The 25381-nt window shown below is 41.1% G+C and overlaps 1 protein-coding gene across 1 annotated transcript in view; it reads left to right on the top strand.

Moving 5' to 3' along the window:
- The window catches only part of SCFD2 (sec1 family domain containing 2), a 398883-nt gene that overhangs the window by 349627 nt on the left and 23875 nt on the right, over positions 1-25381 (top strand). The window contains 1 exon segment of the mRNA XM_069977619.1: positions 9983-10117. Coding sequence (XP_069833720.1) covers positions 9983-10117 — 135 coding nt within the window.

Genomic DNA, 25381 nt, shown 5'->3' with positions numbered 1-25381 from the left:
GCAGACTGTTGTGTAACATGTGCTTAAGGCCTCATTCACACATTCAGTCATTTTTCAGGACTGTGTATTCTGTCCAAAATCCACAAAAAAAATTGTCCGTAGTGCATCTGCAATCTGTATTTTTTGCGGATCCACAAAAAAATGGGAAGGTGATGTAATAGCTCTGTGGATCTGATAGACTTCTGTTGGCTAATTGTTCCGCAGTTACAGTCCGCACTAGGATGTGAATCTCAGTAAAAGTCTTGGAGGCGGTTGTGTGAGGAGCAGGTCTTGTGAGGACTAGAGTTTACATGAGAGGCGGTATCGGGAGGTCATGTCAGACATGAGGACAGGTTGTGGACGGCCTTGTATGTCATAGTTAAGAATTAAACTAAATTTGTTGGACAATGGGGAGCCAGTGAATGGATGGGCATAGGTGAGAGGCAGAGGTGGATTAGTCAGGCATTTCTTTATTGCTTCCCTTCAGGTACCCTTGGTCTTTCTAAAAAGCTATATGAGTAGGTAAATTGGTGCTGGCATGTATATGAAAGATGGGTGACATGGAGAGTGGTGTCATTATATGCAGGGCCGGCGTCAGCACCCGGCTAAGTAGGGCAAATGCCGGGGCCCCCAGCTCCTCTAGGGGCCCACTCCCGTTTGTTACTACATTTTTTTTGTTAGTAAAAAAGAAAAAAAAGTGTAGTAACAAAGGGGACTGGGCCCCTAGAGGCCGCATGTGACAGTTAGGGGCCCGCCGATCCATACTGGGGCCCCCGAGCACCTGTCTTCCATCACAAATCTTCCCTACAGCCGAGTAGGAAAGGACCTTTGAGTCTGAAGGACCTTTGATGATGTCACGGGTCATGTGATCGGACACATGACCTGATAGAGGGCAGCAGGTAGGCTCTGCAAACTAAGTGTCCTGTATGTGCTGGTTCTTCTACTTGTTTTGTGTATAGAGGTCCTGCTGTAATATATATATATCTATTACAGCAGGATATATATATATATATATATATATATCCTGCTGTAATATATATAGATATATTACAGCAGGACCTCTATACACAAAACAACTAGATATCTGTATCTATCTCCTATCTATCTATCTATCTATCTATCTATCTATCTATCTATCTATCTATCTATCTATCTCCTATCTATCTATCTATCTATTTCCCTATCTCCTATCTATCTATCTATCTATCTCCTATCTATCATATGAACATGGTGAGACCTCTAGTTCTCCTTTATTCAGGCCCTGCAGTGATATACAGTGTGTGTGTATATATATATATATATATATATATATATATATATATATACACACACTGTATATCACTGCAGGGCCTGTATATAGGAGAACTAGAGGTCTCACCATGTTCATATTATAAATATATATATATATATATATATATATATATATATATATATATATATAATGCTGGTGCTGCTAGTTCTCTAGTATATAGCTCCTGCTCTGTGTGTGTGTATGTATATACACACACACACACACACACACACACAGAAGGAGCTGTATACTAGAGAACTAGCAGCACCAGCATGATATATATATATATATATATATAATCCTGTGACTGGGTCTGACTCCTCCAGAGTCCTGACTACTGCAGAGATCAGGAGATACAGGAGGAGAAAGATATGCAGCAGCCGCATGTTTCTTCTGCTGCAAATCTTTCCTCGCCTGTCTCTCCATGATTTGCTCCTCAAAGGGGCCCGCCGAAGCTCTGTCGCCCAAGGGCCCACAAAAAGCTGGAGCCGGCCCTGATTATATGCACAGGGTGGTAGACTATATTTGCTAAGGTGGCTGTCTTGCTGTAAGGAGATGACACAGCAAGAAATGTACACACAGACTATTCTCAATGCTGAATTTAAGAAGACTGTTCACAAGAAGTAGTAATGTTTCACTAAGATATATACAAAGCTTAAAGAGGGTGGAGGTATAAAACCTAATTACAATGGTCGTAGGTTTGGCAATCTTGATGCTCTTGTGTCACAGTCTCTAGGTCCTTGCTCCAAAGGCTCTTTACAAGCAGTGTCTTAGGGTGTGTTTACAGAGAGAGATTTATCTGACAGATTATTGAAACCAAAGCCAGGAACAGATTATAAACAGAGAACAGATCATAAATGAAAAACTGAGATTTCTCCTCTTTTTAAAGGGGAACTCCAGATAAGGAAAACTTGTTTTTTATTAAAAGTACATTAAAAGTTATATAGATGTGTCTATATAATGTATTACCGTATCTGTGCGGTTCTGCCACACTGGTAGCTGATTGAAATCCAGGAAGTGAAGAAAAATGTGCCAATTCACATTGTTTCCTGCTCCCACTGCTCTCCCACCTTTGGAGATAAATATTCCATGCGTCTGTCTCACATTGTGTGTGTTTGCTGAGATCAGGCTGATGATGCAGACAGAGGGCAGGGTGTGATGTCCCAGGAGGCGCGGCTGGATCACCCAATCCCCTGAGTGATTCACCGTCTCTGATTGTGCAGAAGTGTGCAGTGAGATTAGGGCTGTGTTCACATATGTTGGAGTTTCATTGCAGTACTGCAGTGTATTCACAAAAATGATGCAGTAACACAAGTAAATGATGCTAAATGGCAGAGAGGATCAGAGCCTTATTGTGGGGCTCAACTTCAAAGATAAAAGATGCTTGATCATAAAACACAGCCTAGATGTTCTGCAATAGATTTGGGCGGGGAATGTGCAGGGTGGGGGACTGTGATGAACAGCTGAGGGAAAGCATTGCATTCTGGAACAAGTACTGCATTCTGGGAACTGATCAACCAGGAAGTACAGAAACACAAAATGGAACAAAACCCCCCAAATGGATTTTTGGAAGTTTCAAAACTGGAAAAAACTGCAGAAGGTTAATTTTTTTAACCTCTACCTGGAGTTCCCCTTTTAATCCATTCCTGACTCTCCAAGAGTTTTGTACAGCTTTGTACTCCAATGCAACTTAAAGGGATCTTGCAAGGAGATTTATGCTGCCCAAATGACAGGCAGCATGAAATTCTGACAGGACTTATCTCTTTACAAAAAGCTTTGCTTTTCTCCGAAACAATCTTCAATGTTTTAGAGCTATTGTGCTGGGTTAAGTGCCATCCTGGCCTTCACTTTAGCAACTCCTTACCCAGCTTGGTTTGATAAATAGGTGTGTATAATGCTGCGTTTACATGAAACGATTATCGTTCGAATTTGCACGATAACGATTGAATTCGAACGATAATCGTACGTGTAAATGCAGCGAATGATCAAACGACGAGTGAGAAATTGTTCATTTTGCCTTTTGTAGTGTGGATATATATCCAGTATTGCTGTACAATATGGCTAATTCATTTCAGCAAGGAGAAGGTGGGTGCAAAAATAATAGCAGTGACTGATATAAAGAGGACCAATGAAAAAAAAATCTTCTATTCTATTGTTAACCTGTTACTATGCAATAGGTGCCTGGGTTAGGTCCCTGCAGTACTGAATGGCATTGTAGATCTTTTTGCATGAATGAGTCTTATCTTGTCATACTCCTCTGCATATTGTTTTATTCATAAGACATTCAGACAGTATAAAGAAAAGTACAATTATGTTTCCTTGTCCTCAATGACCTCTTTAGTGCATTTACTTTGTAGTGATGAGAAGTGACATCACTGACTGTACGCATGTTAAAAAGAAACAAATAGCCGCAGAGGTTTTCTCTGTGTTCTGGGAACTCCAGTACATGCTGATGTAAATGGTGAAAATCTCTCCTGTGCTTCACAATATGTCCCCCCATATAGAACATAGGAAAGAAAAAACTGTACTAGTGTGTTTTTTTAAATGTTTTTGGGTGGACGAAGGCATGCCCTTTTAGGACTTGAACAAGATAGGCCTTAAATACAACTACAAGGGGTTATGCAGCCTTATAAAATGGATGACCTCTCCTCAGGTGCAAGGTACTGCAGGGTTTTCTCAATGAAAGTGACACTGTACCCACAATCTGACCCCCCAAACCACTTGTACCTTCAGATAGCTGCTTTTAATCAAAGATCTATCCTGCGGTCCGTTCGGCAGGTGATGCATTTATTGTTCTAAAAAAAATACTTTTAAATTTGAAGCCCCGTGCCAAACGGGAGTATCTGTGCCCTAACTTTGCACCACCTCTCTGTCCCTCCTCCCCACCCTCCTCATCATTAGGAATGCTCCAGGCAGATTGTCTCCTATTCCCCAACTGTTTAGCCCTGCACATGGGCTGGATCGTTAAGGACCTGTGCAATGTTCAGCATGGAGAAAATGTTTCAGTGGCATTCCTAATGCTGAAAAGGGTGAGATGGAGGGACGGAGGGGTGGTGCAAAGTAAGGCACAGATACTCCCATAGGGCACAGGCTTCAAATTTAAAAGTATTTTTTTTTAGGACAATAACACCTGCCAAACGGACCCCAGGACAGATCTTGGATTAAAAGCAGCTATCCGAAGGTACAAGTGGTTTGGGGGGGTCAGATTGTGGGTACAGAGTCATCCACTCAGGCCATCCACTCAATTTCAACATTGTGTGAACAGATCCTTTCTGTGTTTTCAATCCACTCCTGGTTTTGGTTGCAATATGAGGACCACAATACTGACTGAAATATACGTAGTGTGAACCCAGCCTAAGGCTATGTTCACACTATGTATATTTGAGTCAGTATGTGTATATTTCAGTCAGTATATTTCAGTCAGTATTGCAACCAAAACCAGGAGTGGATTGAAAACACAGAAAGGATCTGTGTCACACAATGTTGAAATTGAGTGGATGGTCGCCATTTAATGGCAAATATTTGCTGTTATTTTAGAACAACAGCTGTTATATTGAAATAATGGCAGTTATTTACTGTTATATGGCGGTCATCCACTCAATTTCAACATTGTGTGGACAGAGCCTTTCTGTGTTTTTAATCCACTCCTGGTTGTGGTTGCAATACTGACTGAAATATACGTACTGTGAACATAGCCTTAAGCTGGGTTCACACGCAGTATATTTCAGTCAGTATTTGCTCAGTATTTTTGCAACCTCAACCAGGAGTGGATTAAAAAAAACAGAAAGGCTCTGTTCACACAATGTTGAAATTGAGTGGATGTCCGCCATATAACGGTTGAAAAATGCCATTATTTCAATACAACAGCTGTTGTTTTTAAATAACAGCAAATATTTGCCATTAAATGGCGGCCATCCACTCAATTTCAACATTGTGTGAACAGATCCTTTCTGTGTTTTTAATCCACTCCTGGTTTTGGTTACAATATGAGGACCACAATACTGACTGAAATATACTGTGTGTGAACCCAGCCTAAGGCTGGGTTCACACTACGTATATTTCAGTCAGTATTGTGGTCCTCATATTGCAACCAAAAGCAGGAGTGGAATAAAAACACAGAAAGGATCTGTTCACACAATGGTGAAATTGAGTGGATGGCCGCCATATAACAGTAAATAACGGCCATTATTTCAATATAACAGCCGTTGTTCTAAAATAACAGCAAATATTTGCCATTAAATGACGGCCATCCACTCAATTTCACCATTGTGTGAACAGATCCTTTCTGTGTATTCAATCCACTCCTAGTTTTGGTTGCAATATGAAGACCACAATACTGACTGAAATATACGTAGTGTGAACCCAGCCTAAAGGTGTATGTTCACTGCCTAATCCCAATGATAATGAATAGTAATCACTGTTAGAATGAAGAATACTGGATAGTTCTTAGATCCAGCACCATTGCCTTGATCCACCGTCCTATAGAGCAGTGCTTCTCAATTCCAGTCCTCAGGCCTCACAACAGGTCATGTTTTAAGGATTTCCTTAGTATTTCACAGGTGATATAATTATACTCAGTGCATCAGGTATTAGCACAGCTGTTCTTTGTATGGGAAATCCTCAAAACATGACCTGTTGGTGAGGCCTGAGGACTGGAATTGAGAAGAACTGCTATAGATTCCTGGAAGACATGGATACGGCCTATGGCCATATGCATGTTTTCTAGGCAGCCCTAGGGCCGCATCCAACGTCTTCAGCCACCGGTAAACAAATGCTGCATATTCGGGTTTGGTCTGACCACAGCGTGCTACGTAATCCGAGCGGATAAGTTCTGGGGGATTCCATCGCCTGTATCCCCTCGTGGTGGAGCGCATCTCCGCCCATCCTATAGACTCAATTCTATGGGCGGGCGAATTCTGAATTCCACCGAAAGAATTGACATGTCACTTCTTTGGGTGGGTTCAGACTACGGAATCCGTGCAGATAAGTTCCGGCGGATTCTGTCGCCTGTACCCGCGCTCGGCGGCGTGCATATCCGCCAGCTCCATAGACACCATTCTATGGCCGGGCAGATTCCACATTCTGACGAAAGAAATGACATGTCGGCAATTCTTTTGGCGGAATACGGAAACCGCCTGTGTATAGAATGGTGTCTATGGCACGGGTGGAGAGGCGCACAGCCATAAGCGCGCACTAGCCACGGAATCCAACGGAATTTATCCACACAGATTCCGTAGTGTGAACTAGGGATGGTCCGAATATGCCGAGGTTCGGGTTCGTATGAACCTGAACGCTCGGCATCAGATTCCCGCTGTCTGCCCGCTCTGTGCAGCGGGTGGATACAGCAGGAGGACCCCCTGGAAAATTGGGATACAGCCTATGGTTATGGCTGTATCCCAGTTTTCCAGGCGGTCCTCCCACTGCATCCACCCTCTCCACGGAGTGGGCAGACAGCGGGAATCATTTCCGAGGGTTCGGGTTTGTACGAACCCAACCCGAACCAGGTTCAAACCATCCCTAGTGTGAATCCATCCTCAAGCAGAAAAGACTCCTAAGTGAGCATGGCCATCCTACCCCACATCACGAGACTTGGCACTTCATCAATAAAGAATAACAAGTAAATCTTTAGAGCAGTACAAGGACATGAAATCTTAGCATTTGATGCAATGGTATTTTTTTTGGTAGATAGTTCTTATTGTGATCAAAGATGAGTGGTTGTCTATGTTATGGATCTTGTGTATGAATTAGTAGGCTTCAGTGTATGTACAGTTGTATAGGTATCAGATGTATCAGTGATAGACAGTGATAAGCCATACACCCTTCACTGCTGATCTGTTGTAGCATGTATTATCGTGTGTTGGTCCTGTAAACTGTGTTATTGTTTGATCAGAAATAAGCTGTGAGTCAAACACCCACCAGCCGTACTAACCATAGCTAAGCTTCCTTACATGTAGGTGTCATTTACTAGACTGATGGGCTGAATGGAATGCCGCTTTACAGTTCTACGGGTTATCATTTCTACAACTACGTCATTCATATTAAAAAGGGAGAAAATATTTTCTTGTATAACTAGGATCATAGGTTTACGGAAATCTCCTGTTTGTCACGCATAGCCTAAATGCTGGTTCATTTAAAAGAGATATAATGTACCATCTTACGTACCAAAAAGTCTATGAAATAAACAATCATTTTGGATTATCCAACCACAAAAACACCTGTGGCTGCTGTATGATTCACCTTCCTGTACAGTGTATAGCATAGTGTTGTTGTGATGTGTGGTATAAGGCCTAGTCTTATCTAGGGGCTGGGTTTAATTATACTGCATTCACTCCTCAATTCTGTGGTTATGATGCAATAAAATAAGGTTTATTGTGCTTATTTGTTGTTTTATGCATGAAGATGGCTATAAGGCATGTAATATAATGTATGTCGGGCAAAAACATTTGACTACAGTTACTCCCAGCTTTTATAAAATAGACATTATTCAGTTTTTATTAGATGTCTCTTATTAGTACTGCAAGGACCCTCTATTGGCATATCAAGAGCCTAATTTTTTAGCATGGATTTAACTAGATAAGGCAAAGCCTTGCAGCAATAAAAAGAATGTAATCCAGGGTGAAAATCGACAAATCTGCACCACAAGCCAGGTTCAGCAGTATAGAGTTGACAGTAGTAAAATCTCATCTTGGCCTTTCTGAATGCTCGGACCCTTGTTGCTCAAATCTTTTTATATGTCTCTCCGACATAGTAAACTTTTTTTTATACAATGTATGCTTTGAGGTTGACTGCTTATGTATGACCTACGAAAAGCTCCATTGTTGGGCAGTAGCACTGAAAAGAGCAGATGTGTCACAAATATTAGAGGTCAGAGGAGTAAAGTAAAAAAAGAAAAAAGGAGGGGGGCTGCACTGACAGGAGCAGAGAAAAACTGTGAGAGTGTTAACCCTCTCCTTCTCATTTGTCAGGACACTATATGTACCTACTACCTATACAGTGCTATGTTCCTATGCTGTCCAACAATAAAGGTTCAAATATTTTTAATACTTTATTGTATAGATTGGTTTTTACTAATCATAGCTATGGCCAGGACCTGATTTAGCTTTACTGTGTTAGGACCCCCAGCTTCAGGCCCTGCTGTCCTTCTGCCCTGGGGTGCAATGGATTTAATAGTTTAATATAATAAAGAGCAGTGACTGCAGCAGGGGTGTACACATGTACTCAGCTCCCCATTGTATATGAGTATATGAGTCTGAGTCAGCAGCAGTGGCGAGCGAAGTACCGCAGAAGAGCATATTATATATATATATATATATATATATATATATATATACACACACACACACACACACACACACAGAGGTGCCTTGAATTATGAGCATAATTCGTTCTGGGACTGGGCCTGTAATCCAAATCCACTCTTAAACCGAAACAAATTTTCCCATAAGAAATCACTGATATGCAGACAATTGGTTCCATACCCCAAAAATCATTTTATTCTGAATAACATGTAGAACAGATGAAAAAAACAATGAGAAACAGCTGAATATGTCATATTATAGGTTGCTGTACAGTATAGCAATCAGCATGTGGAGTATAATGTATAGTAAGAAAAAAGAAAAAAGCTGCAGTTTGGAGATACAAAATGGAGCTGCAGATCCCTATATTGCAGTAGTGTAGTACAACAGGCTAAAATAGAGAACTAGGGCTGCTGTCTGAGGTCTATGTGGTCACATGACACCAATGGTGAAGGGGTGTGTGTTCATCATGGATCAATCAGGAAGTGAGAATTACAGAGCGGTGCAGGAGGACAGTGACATAAACTATATATACAGCAGTGTGTATAGCTATGTGTGAGTGCAGGCACATTATAGCAGCAGTGTATATAGCAGGAATGGAGAGGATAGGAAACACAAAGGCTGACAGAGATTGCAGGGAGCATGAAGGAATGAGAGGGCAGATGTAGGCACAGTATAGCAGCACTCTCTGACCGGGGACAGCTATGGAGAGATTACCCCCACAGCCCTGTCCCCTGATGCAAGCCTCAGCCTGAAGTGGATCTGACATGATTTGGTAGGTGAGGGAGACTTCCTGGGTCAGAGTACAGTGCTGTAGACCACGCTATGCAGACCATGCGCCTCCTCCACTCCCCCTCCCACCCAGTACAGGGAGCTCTTAAACCAAAGCAATGCTCTTAATCCAAGTTACAATTGTGAAAAACTGTGAGCTGTTCTTGCAAAATGCTCTTAATCCAAGTTACTCTTAAACCAAGGTACCACTATGTGTGTGTGTGTATATATATATATATATATATATATATATATATATATATATATATATAAAATTATTGAGATAGCATAAGACAATTGATGGAGGACAAGCAAGCCTTTGCATTGGCGTACTTGAATCTCTAACTATGCCTCTGGCGTAGGTCTAGAATTGATTATATAATAACTAGAAATCACATAGTTTATTTGAAGAAGAAGACCATCCCCTTATCAGGACCAGATTTCAGATCACTTCCATACTACAATATGTACACTGGAGAGATTGTTTGAGTAGACCACCCCCTAGAAGCACATTTTTATTATACTTTTGGGTGGTCTTCTCAGAGCCGTTACAATGTATTTATGAACTTACACCTACAGTGTGTTCAGTGTTGACTTTTAAACTTCCATTTTTTTGTTCTTAAGGATTTTTACCATTTCTTCGCAGGCCTCGTACAAGCCTTTACTGAAGCAGATTGTAGAAGAAATACTGCATCCTGATCATGCAGAACCCACAGATATAGAACATATGTCTTCAGGTCTTACCGATCTGTTGAAGACTGGATTCAGTATGTTTATGAAGGTTAGTATGTTCTGTTGCATATGACATAAATACATAACTATAGCAGATTGCATTCAATATGTTGTGAAATTTATGTAGGAAATGTATGTAGGAGTTTTACATTGAAAGCAGACCTTCATTGATCAACATAAAATCCTTACTGGGGCGCTGGAAATTTCAAATCTAGAATTAAACATTGAGTGCTCTATGCTATTAGTAGTTTTATTCATTTGTAGGTTCACCACTAAATAAATTCCACGTTTAGCAAATCAGCAGGGTCTTGAATTACTGTAGTCCTTTACTTCTATCTGGCTGATGACACAGGAGTAGCCTGTACAGCCATAGGCTGTAATCATGTTTCCCAGGCCACCTTAGGGCTGCATTCATCTTAATTAAAAGGAATCTGTCACTAGGTTTATATTGCCTTAAATGAGGGCAGCATAATCTAGTAATATAAATTCTGGACAGATCGGTGTATTACTTATATCATTTTGTTCCACCGTTCTCCTAATATGCAGGAGAATAGAATTCTTGCCGCATCCATTCCCCGCCCTCCAGCTGCTGATTGACAGTTGAGTGGCTATACACAGCATGGATAGATAACTGCCAATCAGCAGCTGGTGGGCTAAGTTTTCTGCTTTTCATGAATATCCAGGACTACTGGGCCCATGCACATAATGGTGAGGACTACTTATTGTCCATGTTATTCAGAAGGATATCTCCGAATCAGCTGCACAGAACAATGTAAGTGATACATCATTCTGTTCAGCTTCTCTGTCACTAGTTTATGCTACTTAGATACTACACCACAAACCTACTGACAGAGTTGCTCTAAACAGTTAAATACAAACCGTTTGTAGAAGAAGAAAGTTGCTAGTTAATAAAGTCCTGAGCTCACAGCAGCCTCTGCACTGTTCTAATCAGTGTGTGGGGGTTTACTTAAAGGGAAGAGAGGAGGAGTGCAGGAACACTGTATAAACACTGGCTATTACTGAACTGCAGCTCCACTCTATCTGTAATAAAATGTAGTATAATAACGACTAATATGTGGTACAAGCTTTTGATTTCACTCCTGATATTACACTGCCTAAGGCTACGTGCACACAGAACAACACTGGCAGAATTCCATGGCTGAATTCTCTGCGGCGGAATGCCGCCAGCCTCCCTGTCATAGTGACAGTCTATGAGAGGCTCGCGTGCCTCCTCTCCCCTTGCTGAAGAATGAACATGTCATTATGACAGGGAGGCTGGCGGTATTCCGCTGCGGAATTCCAACACTTTTGCTCCGTGTGCACGGAGCCTAAAGGTCAAAGACTCACAGGGCCATGTACAGTATATATTTATCAACTGATACCTATGTTGAGAAATGAAAATAAAATAAAGTGGTAAGGTCTGACACATTTACTGCCATTGGAAGCATGTGCCATGAAGACACCTGCTGCACTATATTATATCTGAAACTACAGGGATTACAGCATTTTACAATGGTTAGATAGATAAGGAACATAGGTTAGCATTGGTAGTTATTTTACACACATCTGAAATGTGTTTATAGTCATGTCATGCATTTTCTCAATGCTTTGAATTCTGCCATTATCCAGTATATTATGCGGCCATTGTGTGCCCCGTGTGAGGGGCTGACTCTCTAGCACATGTCTCTGCATGTGTTACAACACCACAGAAGACATTGCTCAGAACAACCATTCTTAGATCACATTCCCCGAGTTGGCGAAGGCATAATGTTGTGACAGGCGCTGCAGCTGAGGAAGTGCAAAGGATCTGTTTAGTGGACTTAACTGTTATTATGATTTATCAACGTAGGAGGATAGTATTTGTTCATTCTGACTCCATCCAGAAAAAGAATGGTCATGTTTATGTACACGTGAATGTTTTTTTGCATCTGTGTCAGGTTGGGCCACGTGAATCTACAAGGCCAAGAGCAAGGCTGCCATTGTGACAAAAATGAGCAGTTATTCCAAGTGTGTTTAATCCTGAAAGGGTGAATTTGGCTAGGAGTGTTATAAAATCTATTTATACCTGAAGAATAGGATAAATTATTGATATTCCTGTTACAACTGCTCATTGAGTGCCTTCAATGCCGAAAGATAGCACAATGAATATAGTTTGCAAAAATTTCCACGTCACTGGCATGGTTCACAGGTAAGGTGAGCACTATGTAAAATTATAGAGTATGTGAATTGGTGAACCATCTATATAAAGAAGTGTATGAATTACCAAACAGACATTAAAGAGGACCTATGGTCAGCCCCCCCCCCAAAAAAAAAATACTATATTAAAGATTCTAGCATCAATGGCTCGATTCAAATGTTGTTTTTTACTTTTTTCCATGCTCCCTGGTCAATGAGATACAGTGCTGGCCAAAAGTATTGGCACCCCTGCTATTTCCAGAAAATGATTGCAATTAAAAAATGCTTTGGTAATAATATCTTCATTTATTTTGCTTGCAATGAAAAAAACACAAAAGAGAATGAAAAAGTCAAATCATTGATCATTTTGCACAAAACTCCACCCTCAGCATAATACTTGCTAGCACAACCTATAGATAAAATAACTGCTAACAACCTCTTCCGGTAACCATCAATGAGTTTCTTACAATGCTTTGCTGGAATTTTGGACCATTTTTCTTTTGCAAATTGCTCAAGGTCCCTGAGATTTGAAGGGCGCCTTCTCCAAACTGCCATTCTGAGATCTCTCCACAGGTGTTCTATGGGATTCAGGTCTGGACTCATTGCTGGCCACTTTAGAAGTCTCCAGTCCTTTCTCTCAAAAAATTTTCTAGTGCTTTTTGAAGTGTGTTTTGGGTCATTGTCCTGCTGAAAACCCATGACCTCTGAGGGAGAGCCAGCTTTCTCACACTGGGCCCTACATTATGCTGAAAAGTTTGTTGGTAGTCTTTAGACTTCATAATGCCATGTACACGGTCATGCAGTCCAGTGCTAAAGGCAGCAAAGCAATCCCAAAACATCAGGGAACCTCCACCATGTTTGACTTTAGGCACCGTGTTCTTTTCTTTGAAGGCCTCTTTTTTTTCCCTGTAAACTCTATGTTGATGCCTTTTCCCAAAAAGCTCTACTTTTGTTTCATCTGACCAAAAAGCATTCTTCCAAAAAGTTTTTGGCTTTGTCAGGTAAATTTTGGCAAACTCGAGCCTGGCTTTTTTATGTCTCTGGGTCAGAAATGGGGTCTTCCTGGGTATCCTACCATAGAGTCCCTTTTCATTCAGATGCTGACGGATAGTACAGGTTGACACTGTTGTACCCTCGGACTGCAGGGCAGCTAGAACTTGTTTGGATGTTAGTCAAGATTCTTTAGCCACCATCTGCACAATCTTTCGTTGAAATCTCTTGTCAATTTTTCTTTTCCGCCCACATCTAGGGAGGTTAGCCACAGTACCACAGTAAACTTCTTGATGACACTGCGCACGGTAGACACAGGAACATTCAGGTCTTTGGAGATGGACTTGTAGCCTTGAGATTGCTCATGCTCCCTCACAATTTTGCTTCTCAAGTCTTCAGACAGTTCTTTGGTCTTCTTTCTTTTCTCCAAGCTCGATGTGGTTCACACACAAGGACACAGGACATAGCTTGAGTCAACTTTATTCCATTTTAACTGGCTGCAAGTGCGATTTAGTTATTGCCACCACCTGTTATGTGCCACAGGTAAGTAACAGGTGCTGTTAATTACACAAATTAGAGAAGCATCACATGATTTTTCTAAGGGTGCCAATACTTTTGTCCACCCCCTTTTTATGTTTGGTGTGGAATTATATCCAATTTGGCTCTTTGACAATTCTTTTTGTGGTTTTCCATTGAAGACAAATTAAATGAAGAGATTAATGCCAAAGCATTTGTGATTGCAATCATTTTCTGGAAGAAATTGAGTAGTATCTGACAGAATTGCAGGGGTGCCAATACTTTTGGTCAGCACTGTATAGTGGTTTTACTATTTAGTAGATTATCTGTACTTTTTCCTGAATAGTCAGAGGGGCAGGAACTGGGTGAGTGTGATTAGGAGGGTGAGGGGTGTGATACCAGCATTGCAATAAAGTTTCCACCTATCTATTAAAAAGCTTTGGTCAGCTCTCCTATGATACCATTCACACTAGGCAGGTATATGTTGATATAGCTGAAAATGCAGACACACAAAAACACACAAAAAAAGTCAAGACATAAACCTATTACAGCCAGAAAAACTTGACATAACACTTTTATTTTTCCACCTACAGGGCAGGCTGGGTGTCATTTTTTGCACCATGATCTTTAGTTTTTATTGGTATCATGTTGGTGTAAAAAAAAATTTGACTGCTTTTTATTATTTTTTTCTAATATAAAATGTAAAAAAAATCAGCAATCCTAATGTTTTTTTCCTCTTTTGGTTTATGCCATTAATCATGCAGAAAAAATATTGTGTTATTTTAATAGATCAGACACTGCTGCACGCTGCAATATATATGTTTATTTATTTATTTATTTTACATATTTATATTTTCATAGTTATAAAGAGAAAGGTGGTCATTTACATATTGAAATAAAAAGAAAAATTGTTTTACACTTTCTTTTTACACTTTTACAGTTAAATATGCAACCATTAAATTGCATATACTGATCAATGCTATGCCATTGCATAGCTTTGATCAGTACTATCAGCGATCTTCTCATAGAGCCTACCTAAGGACAGACTCTATCAGAAGATCGCTAATCTGACAGGACGGAGGTAAGGAGAACTCCTCTGCTTGTCAGTGTAAGTGATTGGTACCCCCCGCATTTAAGCTGCAGGGGTTCTGATCAGTAAGTGACAGGTGCTTATCCAGTCACTAACTTCCTTAAACACCGCAATCGCTATAGATCACAGCATTTAAGGGGTTAATGGCAGGCATCTGTGTGACCGTGGCTTTGACCGTGTCATTACCTCCGGTGGCGAGGACACTGATGTGTGTGTGACAGCTCACATTGACGTGGCTCTGCACACATTAACCCCTTAGCGACCCATGACGTATCTGGTACGTCATGGTGCCGCGGGGGGTGTTCAGAGCGGGGTCCCGCCGGGACCCCGCTCTGAACGGCACCGATCCTGGCTGCAATCTGCAGCCAAGCAGTGCCTCTATTAGCCGGCGCTGGTCCCGTTGCCGTGCCGGCTAATTAAGCACTTCAATGCAGCTGTCAAACCTAACAGCTGCATTGAAGTGTTTTATGCACAACATCCTTGGCGTCTAGTGGCACGGATCTCCCCCCCGTGATGCGATCGCGGGGGGGGAGATCCGTTCTTCTTGCCGACCCAGGCCTCAGCGTCGCACTGACGCTGATCCCGGCCCGGCAATAGATTGCTATGGCCTGCAGCAGGCCATAGCAATCTATCACCGATATGATGGATCATTGCTGTGTATATACACAGCATTGATCTCTATGAGAGATCAGTGCTTTGTATATACAAGTCCCCAGGGGGGCTTCTAGTTTATGTAAAAAAAAAAAGTAAAAAAGCGTTTTTATTAATAAAAAATCCCTTCCCCTAATAAAAGTCCAAATCACCCCCCTTTTCCCATTTTATAAATATAAATTAATAAATAAATAAACATATTTGGTATCGCCGCCCACGTAATCGCCCGAACTATTAATTAATCACATTCCCGATCTCGTACAGTAAACGGCGTCAGCGCGAAAAAAAATTCCAAAGTGCAAAATTGCGCATTTTTGGTTGCATCAAATCCAGAACATTTTTTATAAAAAGTGATCAAAAAGTCGTATATGCGCAATCAAGGTACCAATAGAAAGAACACATCATGGTGCAAAAAATGACACCTCAAACAGCCCCATAGACCAAAGGATAAAAGCGCTATAAGCCTGGGAATAGAGCGATTTTAAGGAACATATATTTGTTAACAATGGTTTGAATTTTTTACAGGCCATCAGATACAAGAAAAGTTATACATGTTATATATCGTTGTAATCGTAACAACTTGAGGAACATGTATAACAAGTCAGTTTTACCATAGGGCGAACGGCGTAAATGCAAAACTCCCCAAAATCAAAACAAATTCGTTTTTTTTTTTTCAGTTTGACAGCGCAAATGATTTTTTTCCGGTTTCGCAGCATATTTATGGAAAAATAATGCCTGTCATTGCAAAGTACAATTGGTTTCGCAAAAAATAAGCGCTCATATAAGTCTCTAGGTGAAAAAATGCAAGCGCTATGGACTTTTAAACATAAAATGGAAAAAGCAAAAGCGCAAAAACGAAAATTGGCTTTGACCTTAAGGGGTTAAAAGAAATAAAGAATAAGAGACTATAAGATGCTACAGATCTGATGAATTTGTACATTAAGCCCATAACATTTATTGTGTTATAGCCTTTTATTCACACTATTCAGGTGTCACTGTCGTCATAACTTTTTAAATTCAAATCAACAGAAGATATGAGATGTAAATTCCATGTTCGCATTTTTATTTATTTTTTTTCATGTTTTAAAACAAAGCTATACATGCATCCAGGTCCAGTCTCCTGAAAGCAGCTTTTTGGTCTTGTTGAAAAAAAAAGACTGAATGCAGGAAGTCCAGGTCATGTGAGCGCTCACAGAGAAGGCAGTCATGTGATTAATGGACACATTGAGCCTTTTTTTATTTTCAACCATCACAAGACTAAAAAGCTGCCTTCAAGAGACTGGACCTGGTAAGTATAGCTTGTTTTAAAGTATGAGAACTAAAAAAAAAAATTAAGAAAATGGCAAACCTGCTTTATTTCACATCCCCTGCTGATTTACATTTTGACAGTTATAACTACAGGGACATTTTGAGCTTTTTCAGGCTGTTTGCATAAAAAATACATTAGACTGCAATCCTATATATAGACTAGGAACACACCTAAGTAAGAACAGTAAGTGCAGGGTGTGTCCGTATAGTCTCAGCCAGGGTATACTGTTTTTCTTTCATCATTTTTATTTCAAGGAAAGTTTTAGGCAGCAAAAACTAATGCAAATACCAAATATAATAAGCTTGCTGGCAGTCTCCACCGTCCTTTACACAGCCAAATACTTAGAACAAGAGGCTTTTCTAAACTTTTTGTCTAACCAGATTGCATGTCTCCACAACATTTCCATTGAAACTGAAATACCTTCTCATAACAAGTAACATTGTAAAAGGGTGGTATTGCAATTTGTGGTTTGGAATCTGACCTATATCCGATAAAGACGCGCCTTGCAGAATTACTTATCCACACAAACTTGTTTTGACTGAAGTGAAAATTAGGGTTTCTACTTCTGGTAGAAAAACACTGCAAGAAGTCTGAACTTTTTTCTGGTTGCAGCCTGCTCCGATGTAAGCACACTTTTCCTTCAAAAACATTTTCCAAAATAAAAAAAAAAAGTTATTTTTCTTTCTTTTTGACATATCATTTCATGACTGGTATCTGACTTTAGTTTATCTGATTCTTATCCCCAAACATAATACCTTTTCTATAATTGAGTTGTATTTTTTTCTTTTACCACATATTTAATTATTTTATTTTGTGAAACAAAAGACTCCATAAGATTTAATAAATTGAACTAAAACCAAGAGCCCTTACTAACATACAGTACATTTGGTAGAGGTAGAAGACAAATTTAAGGGAACATGACTGCTAGGTCAGACTACACAGAGTTTGTAGTCTGATACCATGGAGACACATAACTGTCTTATATGAGATACGTAACCATATATGTAGATACGTAACCATAGGGTAATATGAATTAAGTTACTTTTTTTTCCCTTTTAGATAAATTAAAGCAATAAAAATACATTTGACAGGGAATGAATGCAAAAACTTTAAAGTGTCACTGTTATTATAAGTTTCAAATAAACAGTAGATGTGATATAAAGCAAGTTTGAAATTTACATTCATTTTTTTTTTAGTTTTCATGGACAAAACAGCACTTCCTGTGTTCTGACTTTTTTTTTGTAAAGTTTTGAAACACAGAAAGTTCAGTGTTTCCCAGGTTATCTGTATGCTCAGAGAGAAGGCAGTCATGTGATTGATGGACACATTGAGTTGTGACACTTTATTGGTTCTGACTTCATGTGTCATGAAGTCTTCATGTTTAGTCCCTTTTTTTCAACCAGCACAGGACTAAAAATCTGCCTTCAGGAGACTGGACCTGGATTTCTGGTAAGTATAGGTTTGTTTTACAGCAAGATAACAACAAGAAATCAATGTAAATTGCAAAACTTGTTTTATATCACATCTACTGTTGATTTAGACTTTGAAAGTTATAACAACAGTGACACTTTAAATCTTGCAGTGCCAGAAATGTTGCAACAAATATTACATAATAATTGCGCCCACCTTCCCTCTTGTTATAATAGGATAACTGAAAATTGCTTCATTGGCATTTGCTTGACATCTAAGCATTTTTCTTCAGGAACAAGTAGTGCCGTAAGATGAGCCTATCATTCCACTACTTTTGCTTGAACAGATTGTAGTTATTGAATTATATGCATCAGCCACACTTTTCTTTTGATGGTAGTTAAATTTACACTTAAAAGCATAGTCGGAAATGTGACACCAGAATTTCTTTTTCTGCTAATCTGTAGACATTAAGTATGTGTTGGTACGTTTACTCTTTCATGTTACACAAACCTCTCGTTAAAGAAACGGGAGTTTTATAACTGCAAAAACATCATGAGAGCAGGGGGCTTAAAAACTTAACCCCTTAAGGACAGAGCCTGAAATAGCCTTAAAGGGGTAGTCCACCTAAAAAAAATTTCTTTCAAATCAACTGGTGCCATAAAGTGCCAGAGATTTGTAATTCACTTCTATTAAAAAATCTTAAGTCTTCCAGTACTTATTAGCTGCTGTATGTCCAGCAGGAAGTGGTGTTTTCTTTCCTGTCTGACCCAGTGCTCTCTGTTGCCTCCTCTGTCCATGTCAGGAACTGTCCAAAGCAGGAGCAAATCCCCATAGAAAACCCCTCCTACTCTCCAGACTGGAAATAATACAACTTCCTGTTGGGCATACAGCAGCTGATAAGTACTGGAAGGCTTGAGATTTTTTAATAGAAGTAAATTACAAATCTCTGTCACTTCATGGCAGCAGTTAATTTGAAAGAATTTTTTTTTGGGTGGACTACCCCTTTAAGGACAGAGACAAATTTTATGAATATGACCAGTGTCACTTTATTCATTAATAAAGTGGGAATGCTTTTACCTATCCGGCTGATTCTGAGATTGTTTTCTCGTGACATATGGTACTTTACATTTCTGGTAAATTGGAGTCGATACTTATAACCAATCTTTATGAAAAAAAACCAAAATAACGTGAAAAATTGTGAAAAAATGCATTTTCCCAACTCTGAAACTTTTCTGCTTATACAGAAAATGGATATGCCACATAAATTATATATTAAATAGCATTAGCAACATGTCTACTTTATGATGGCTGTATTTATTAAACTATTTTTCATTTTTTTTTAGACAATAGAAAGCTTAAAACATTAGCAACAATTTTCCAAATTTTCCGTAAAATTTCAAAATCAGATATTTTTAGGGACCTGTTCAGGTTTAAAGTGTATTTGAGGGGACTGCATGTTAGAAAGCCCCACAAAGCACCCCATTTCAGAAACTTCACCCCCCCAAACTTTGCAAAAGCACATCCAAAAAGTTTTTTTAACCCTTTAGGAGAGTCACAGAAATAAAAGTTAAGTGTGCAAGAAATTTGAAAATTTTTATTTTCTATGCAGAGATTTTATTGTAATCCAATATTTTTCATAATTATAAACCTACTACCAGAGAAATGCACCCCAATATTGATTGCCCCGTTTCTGCAGTTTATAGAAATACCCCATATGTGGCCCTAATGCATTGTTTGACGCAACCACAAGCCTCAGATATAAAGTAGCGCCTAGTGAATTTCAATACCTCCGTTATATTTGGTCATTTTTGACTGTACCACTTCAGGTTCCAAAACATAAAAAAACACCATTTGGACCCCACAAGTGCTTCACAGATTTTCAGAACAATGTGGCGTGAAAAAAGAAAAAGTTATTTTTTACACTAAAACGTTGTTCTAGCCTTCAATTTTTCATTTTCACAAAGGGATAAAAGGAGAAAAAAAAACACAAAACGTGAAGCGCAGTTTCTCCCAAGTACAGAAATACCCCGCATGTGGACATAAAGTGCCAAGCGGGCGCAGGACGAGCCTCTAAAGTAAGGGAGTGCCAATTGGCTTTTGGAAGCTGAATTTCACTGGAATGGATTTCAAGGGCCATGTCGCATTTACAGAGCCCTCGTGCTGCCAAGACACTTGAAACCCCCCACAAGTGACCCCATTCTGGAAACTACACCCCTCAAGGAATCTAATAAGGGGTGCAGTGAGCATATGGACCCCACTGATGACAGGCACAAATGTGGAACAATGTGGCGTGAAAGGGAATTTTTTCATTTTTTCCCTTTCACGGCACAAATGTGCCCGTCATCAAGGGGTCCATATCCTCACTGCACCCCTTGTTAAATTCCTTGAGGGGTATAGTTTCCAGAATGGGGTCACTTGTGGGGGGTTTCAGTGTTTTGGCAGCACGAGGGCTCTGTAAATGCCACATGGCGTTCATCATCCTTTCTGGCCTAATCCAGCCTCCAAAATCTAAATGGCGCTCCTTCCCTTCGGAGGCTTGCCCTGCGCCCACATGGCGCTTTATGTCCACATGTGGGGTATTTACGGACTCGGGGGAAATTTCTCTACACATTTTGTGTGTTTTTTTCTCTTTTAACCCCTTCTGAAATTTAAGGCTAAACCAACATTATAGTGTAAAAAATTTAATATTTCATTTTCACGCCACATTGTTCCACATTTGTGCCCGTCACCAGTGGGGTCCATATGCTCACTACACCCCTTGTTACATTCCCTAAGGGGTGTAGTTTCCATAATGGGGTCACTTGTGGGGGGTTTCAGCGGTCTTGGCAACACAGGGGCCTTTTAAATGCAACATGGCCCTCGAAATCCATTCCATTCCAAATCCAGCCTCCAAAAACCAAATGGTGCTCCTTCCCTTTGGAGGCTTACCCTGCACCCACAATGGCGCTTTATGTCCACATGTGGGGTATTTTCGTACTCAGGGGAAATTGCTCTACACATTTTGTGTTTTTTTTTTTTATCTTTTAACCCCTTGTGAAAATGAAAAAATCAAGACAAGATCAATGATTAAGTGTAAAAATTGAGCATTTTTTACACTAAATGTTGGTCTAGCCTTGATTTCTTCCATTTCCACAAGGGGTTAAAAAAGAAAAAGAACACAAAACGTGTAGAGTAATTTCCCCTGAGTACGAAAATACCCCACATGTGGACATATTGTGCCATATGGGCACAGGGCAAGCGACCAAAGGGACAGAGCACCATTTAGAGGCTGGAATGGAGGATGGAGGCCATGTTGCAATTACAAAGCTCCTGTGCTGCCAGAACAGTAGAAACCCCCCACAAGTGACCTCTGTCTGGAAACTACACCCCATAAGGAATCTAACAAGGGGTGCAGTGAGCATATGGACCCCACTAGTGACGGGCAAATTTGTTGAACATGTGCCAGGAAAATAAAAAATACAATTTTTTTCATTTTCACGGCACAAATGTGTCCGTCACCAAGGGGCCATATCCCCGCTGCCCCCCTTGTTAGATTCCTTATGGGGTTTCCAGAATGGGGTCACTTGTGGGGGGTTTCTACTGTCCTGGCCGCACAGAGGCTTTGTAATTGCATCATGGCATCCTCTAATGGGAATGGCGGCCATACCTATTTAGTTCGGGAAAAGGGACAATTTTAATTTATTTGGGGGTATTAGGCCAATTATTAGTTTATAAGGTTGAAAATGACAGGTGTCCATCAAATTCAACCTGTGTTGATCCAGAGGAAGGCAAAAAACCCTTGTGAGGCAGACGACAGTAGCCTCATCACAGGGAAAAAATTCCTTCCTGACTCCATAATGGCAATCAGAATAATCCCTGGAGCAACGTGACCCCTGAAATAGGAATATGGGACAGAATTTAGAAAATGTAGAACTCCGATGACGTGTGGTACGCCTTGAAGCGATCCTGTATGCAGAGGCCGGGGTGATCAGGACAGGTGTCACACTGGAAAATGGTGTCCTTCCTGATCCCCCTGTTACGCCACACTCTGCACTTCTTCTGGGGTCTCCCTTTCTCCAGTGTGGGGGACGTCACCTGGAAAATGTTGTCCTGGTGCGATGCGGGGTCCTTCATATCCAGAAGCGCTGGGTCCGCTCCATGGCTGCTAAATATTAGGGCTCTAATTACTGGTTCCGATATTTTCGGATCGTGCCACAAGCTACAGTAGCTCGGGCAGCGAGGGACCGGAAGAGGGGGTGCTGGTATAAAAGTTATCCCCGTACGGATGGTAACCTTTATCCAGCAGTGGGAAGATCAGTTCCCCAACCATCTTCCCACTAACTCAGAGGAGGGGGGGGGGCATCTGGGGGCTGGATTTGGGTGTCCCTTCCTTCATACACTCTAAGGGTACGTGCACGCTGCGGAATGGCGAAGGATAACCCTTTGTGCATTTCGCAGCTGGCACCCGCCGGTGGACTGATGCAGGCGCGCACAGCTCTGCACATGTCATAGACTCCATTCTATGCATGGGCGGATTCCGCCCTCTGTCTAAAGAATGAACGTGTTCATTCTTTGGACGGACGACGGAATCCACCCTTGCATAGAATGGAGTCTATGACACGGGTGGAGACGCATGCCGACATCAGTCCGCTGGGGGGTGCCAGCTGTGGAATGCACAAAGTGTTATCCTTCGCCATTCTGCAGTGTGCACGTACCCTAAATCTGTAAGAGTACCCTGAGGTACTCTCACAGAGTTTGGAGAATTTCACGCCATACCGTCATCTCTTTTTGAGAAGGTACTGGCGGAAAAGACGTGTCTGGGGGGCAGCGTACGCTACACTACCCCCAGACACGTCACTGGATGATGAGGATGATGAGGGTGAATGGAGGAAAGAAGGATCCCCCCCCATTCATCCTCACTGGCTGTTTCGGTGTCGGAGGCAATAATAACGTATGCGTCTGACGCCGAAAACACCCTGGGGGCCATCTTTAGTGTAGTGTTTTTTTACGTTTTTTTTTTTTAACAGTAAGGAAAAAAAAAAACTACGCCAAAAAAGAAGCTGCTGATAAATGCCGCACTTATGTGCAGTACTTATCAGCAGACAGTGGCGGTAGGATATAGGGGGGAAAAAACGCCCCTACGCCAAAAAGGAGGAGTTGCTGATCAGCGGCGCTTTTACGTGCGATGCTGATCAGCACTCAGCGGCGTTAGGGCGAATAAAAAGAAAAAAAATTTGAAAAAAAACAAACATCTTTTTACCCCAAAGCAAATGATCAGTGTATAATATACACTGATCAGCCGCTAGGGGGCAGTAGAATTGAGCTGGCGGAGATGGCCGAAGATGGGGGCGACGGAAAAGCCCGAAAAGCCGAACATTCCCGACGAAGACCGAACTAACCCGGAAGTAGCGGTGACGAGGAGAAGAGGACGCGCGGGACCGCAGATCTTCGTTCCGGACGCCGGGATCAGGTGAGTATAGTGCACTACGCTATACACACACCTGTTCTGCACCCCTCAGCTACCTAGCTGAGGGGTGCAGAACCCGGCCGGACACTTTTTAACTGTTAGATCGCCGTGATGGGCCGGCCGGTACTGGCTGGCCTATCACGGCGATCGTGGAGGTGGCACCGGCGCCATCTTTGTTGGGGACAATAATGTCGATTGGTGCTGTCAATCGCCATTGCTTTCCAGGTCACCGGGTCAGTGATGACCCGGAAAGCTGTATTCAGCTGCTATCGGCTCGGGGGGGGTTAACATTATAGCTATACATTATAGCAGGCCATCTTCCCCGATCGCTGTGTGTTCACCATTTGCCCTAAGTACCAGGGCGCGGGGGCGTAAATTAACGCCCGATGTCGTTAAGGGGTTAAGGGGCAGTTCAGGGCATGAAGATCTTAAGAGTATTGAGGTCTCCAGTTTAGCAGTTGTCTCTTCTTCCACTCCCTACACCTTTCTTACCTTACATTTTTCTTCTGAATGGAGATGATGATTTTTTTGTGAGGTACGTATACTATTGTGTTCTTAGGAGTATACATCAGGTTGCATGCTTTGTTTACTCTGTCCCAGTTCAAGTGACATTAAAGTAGAAAACATTGTCTTCATCATTGCGTCTTTTATAGAAGTAAGTTGTGTTTATAAATTCTTTTCTACTAGAGGATTTGTTACATTGAAACAAAGAGCTGGCACCATCACTGTAAGCAATTACTGCAAGTTCACAATGTACCAGCAATACTGAACCCAGATCAGCTTGTATTTATTACCATCATACACTGAAACCATCAGGATGTCTATTTTAGTAAGCTGTGTAAATTACTATAACTTCTGTAAAGTAAATCTATTCTGTACCAGGTACAGTTTACCCTTACTTTTTAAACTGGCCATTTGTAATAGTATAGAGGCAGAACTGAGCAGCAGCAAGCATACTGTACATGGCAGCCTGTATTTTACCAGTGGCTGCATCTGTGCTATTGTGTTCTGACTAGCGAATTATTGGAGAAAATGCTATTAAAGAGACTGTGAACCTAAAATCTGCCACTGCCAAACCTCTTGTACCATCGGATCCAAGATCTGTCCTGGGGTTCATTCGGCAGGCAATGCAATTATTTTCATTAAAAAAACTACTTTTAAGCTTGCAGTCCTGAGTCAAACTGGCATGGCCTAGAGTGTGTGTGTCCTAGGCCTGAGACGCCTCTCTGTATCTCCTCCTCACCCTCCTCCTCATTAAGAACGCCCCTGGACAGGATTTTTTTCTAATCGCCACTTGTCTGAACACTGCACATAGGACAAATCCAGTACATGGGCAAAATGCTGGCCAGCGGTGTTCCTTGCGGTGAGGAGGAACAGAGAGGAGGTGCAGGCCAAGGGCACAGACACTTTAGGCCACGCCGATTTGACACAGAGATGCAAGTTTAAAAGTTTTTTTAAGGACAATAACTGCATCACCTGCCAAACGGACCCCAGGACAGATCTTGGATTCAAAGCAGCTATCCAACAGTACAAGCGGTTTGGAGGGGGCAGATTATGTGGGTAATTTAATAATAATTAATATAGAACCAGATGTAATTCCCTAGCACAGGGTTTATCAACCATTTTAGTATTGAGGAATTACTAAAAGCTCACAGCTATTTTTCAAGACTTTATACAACCAAATGAATTCAGACCCCAGGCCAGACCTCTAAAGAGATTTAAACCA

Source organism: Dendropsophus ebraccatus, chromosome 7 (genome assembly GCF_027789765.1).
Source record: "Dendropsophus ebraccatus isolate aDenEbr1 chromosome 7, aDenEbr1.pat, whole genome shotgun sequence".
NCBI classification, from domain to species: Eukaryota; Metazoa; Chordata; class Amphibia; order Anura; family Hylidae; genus Dendropsophus; species Dendropsophus ebraccatus.
This window is presented reverse-complemented; position numbering and strand designations above follow the sequence as displayed.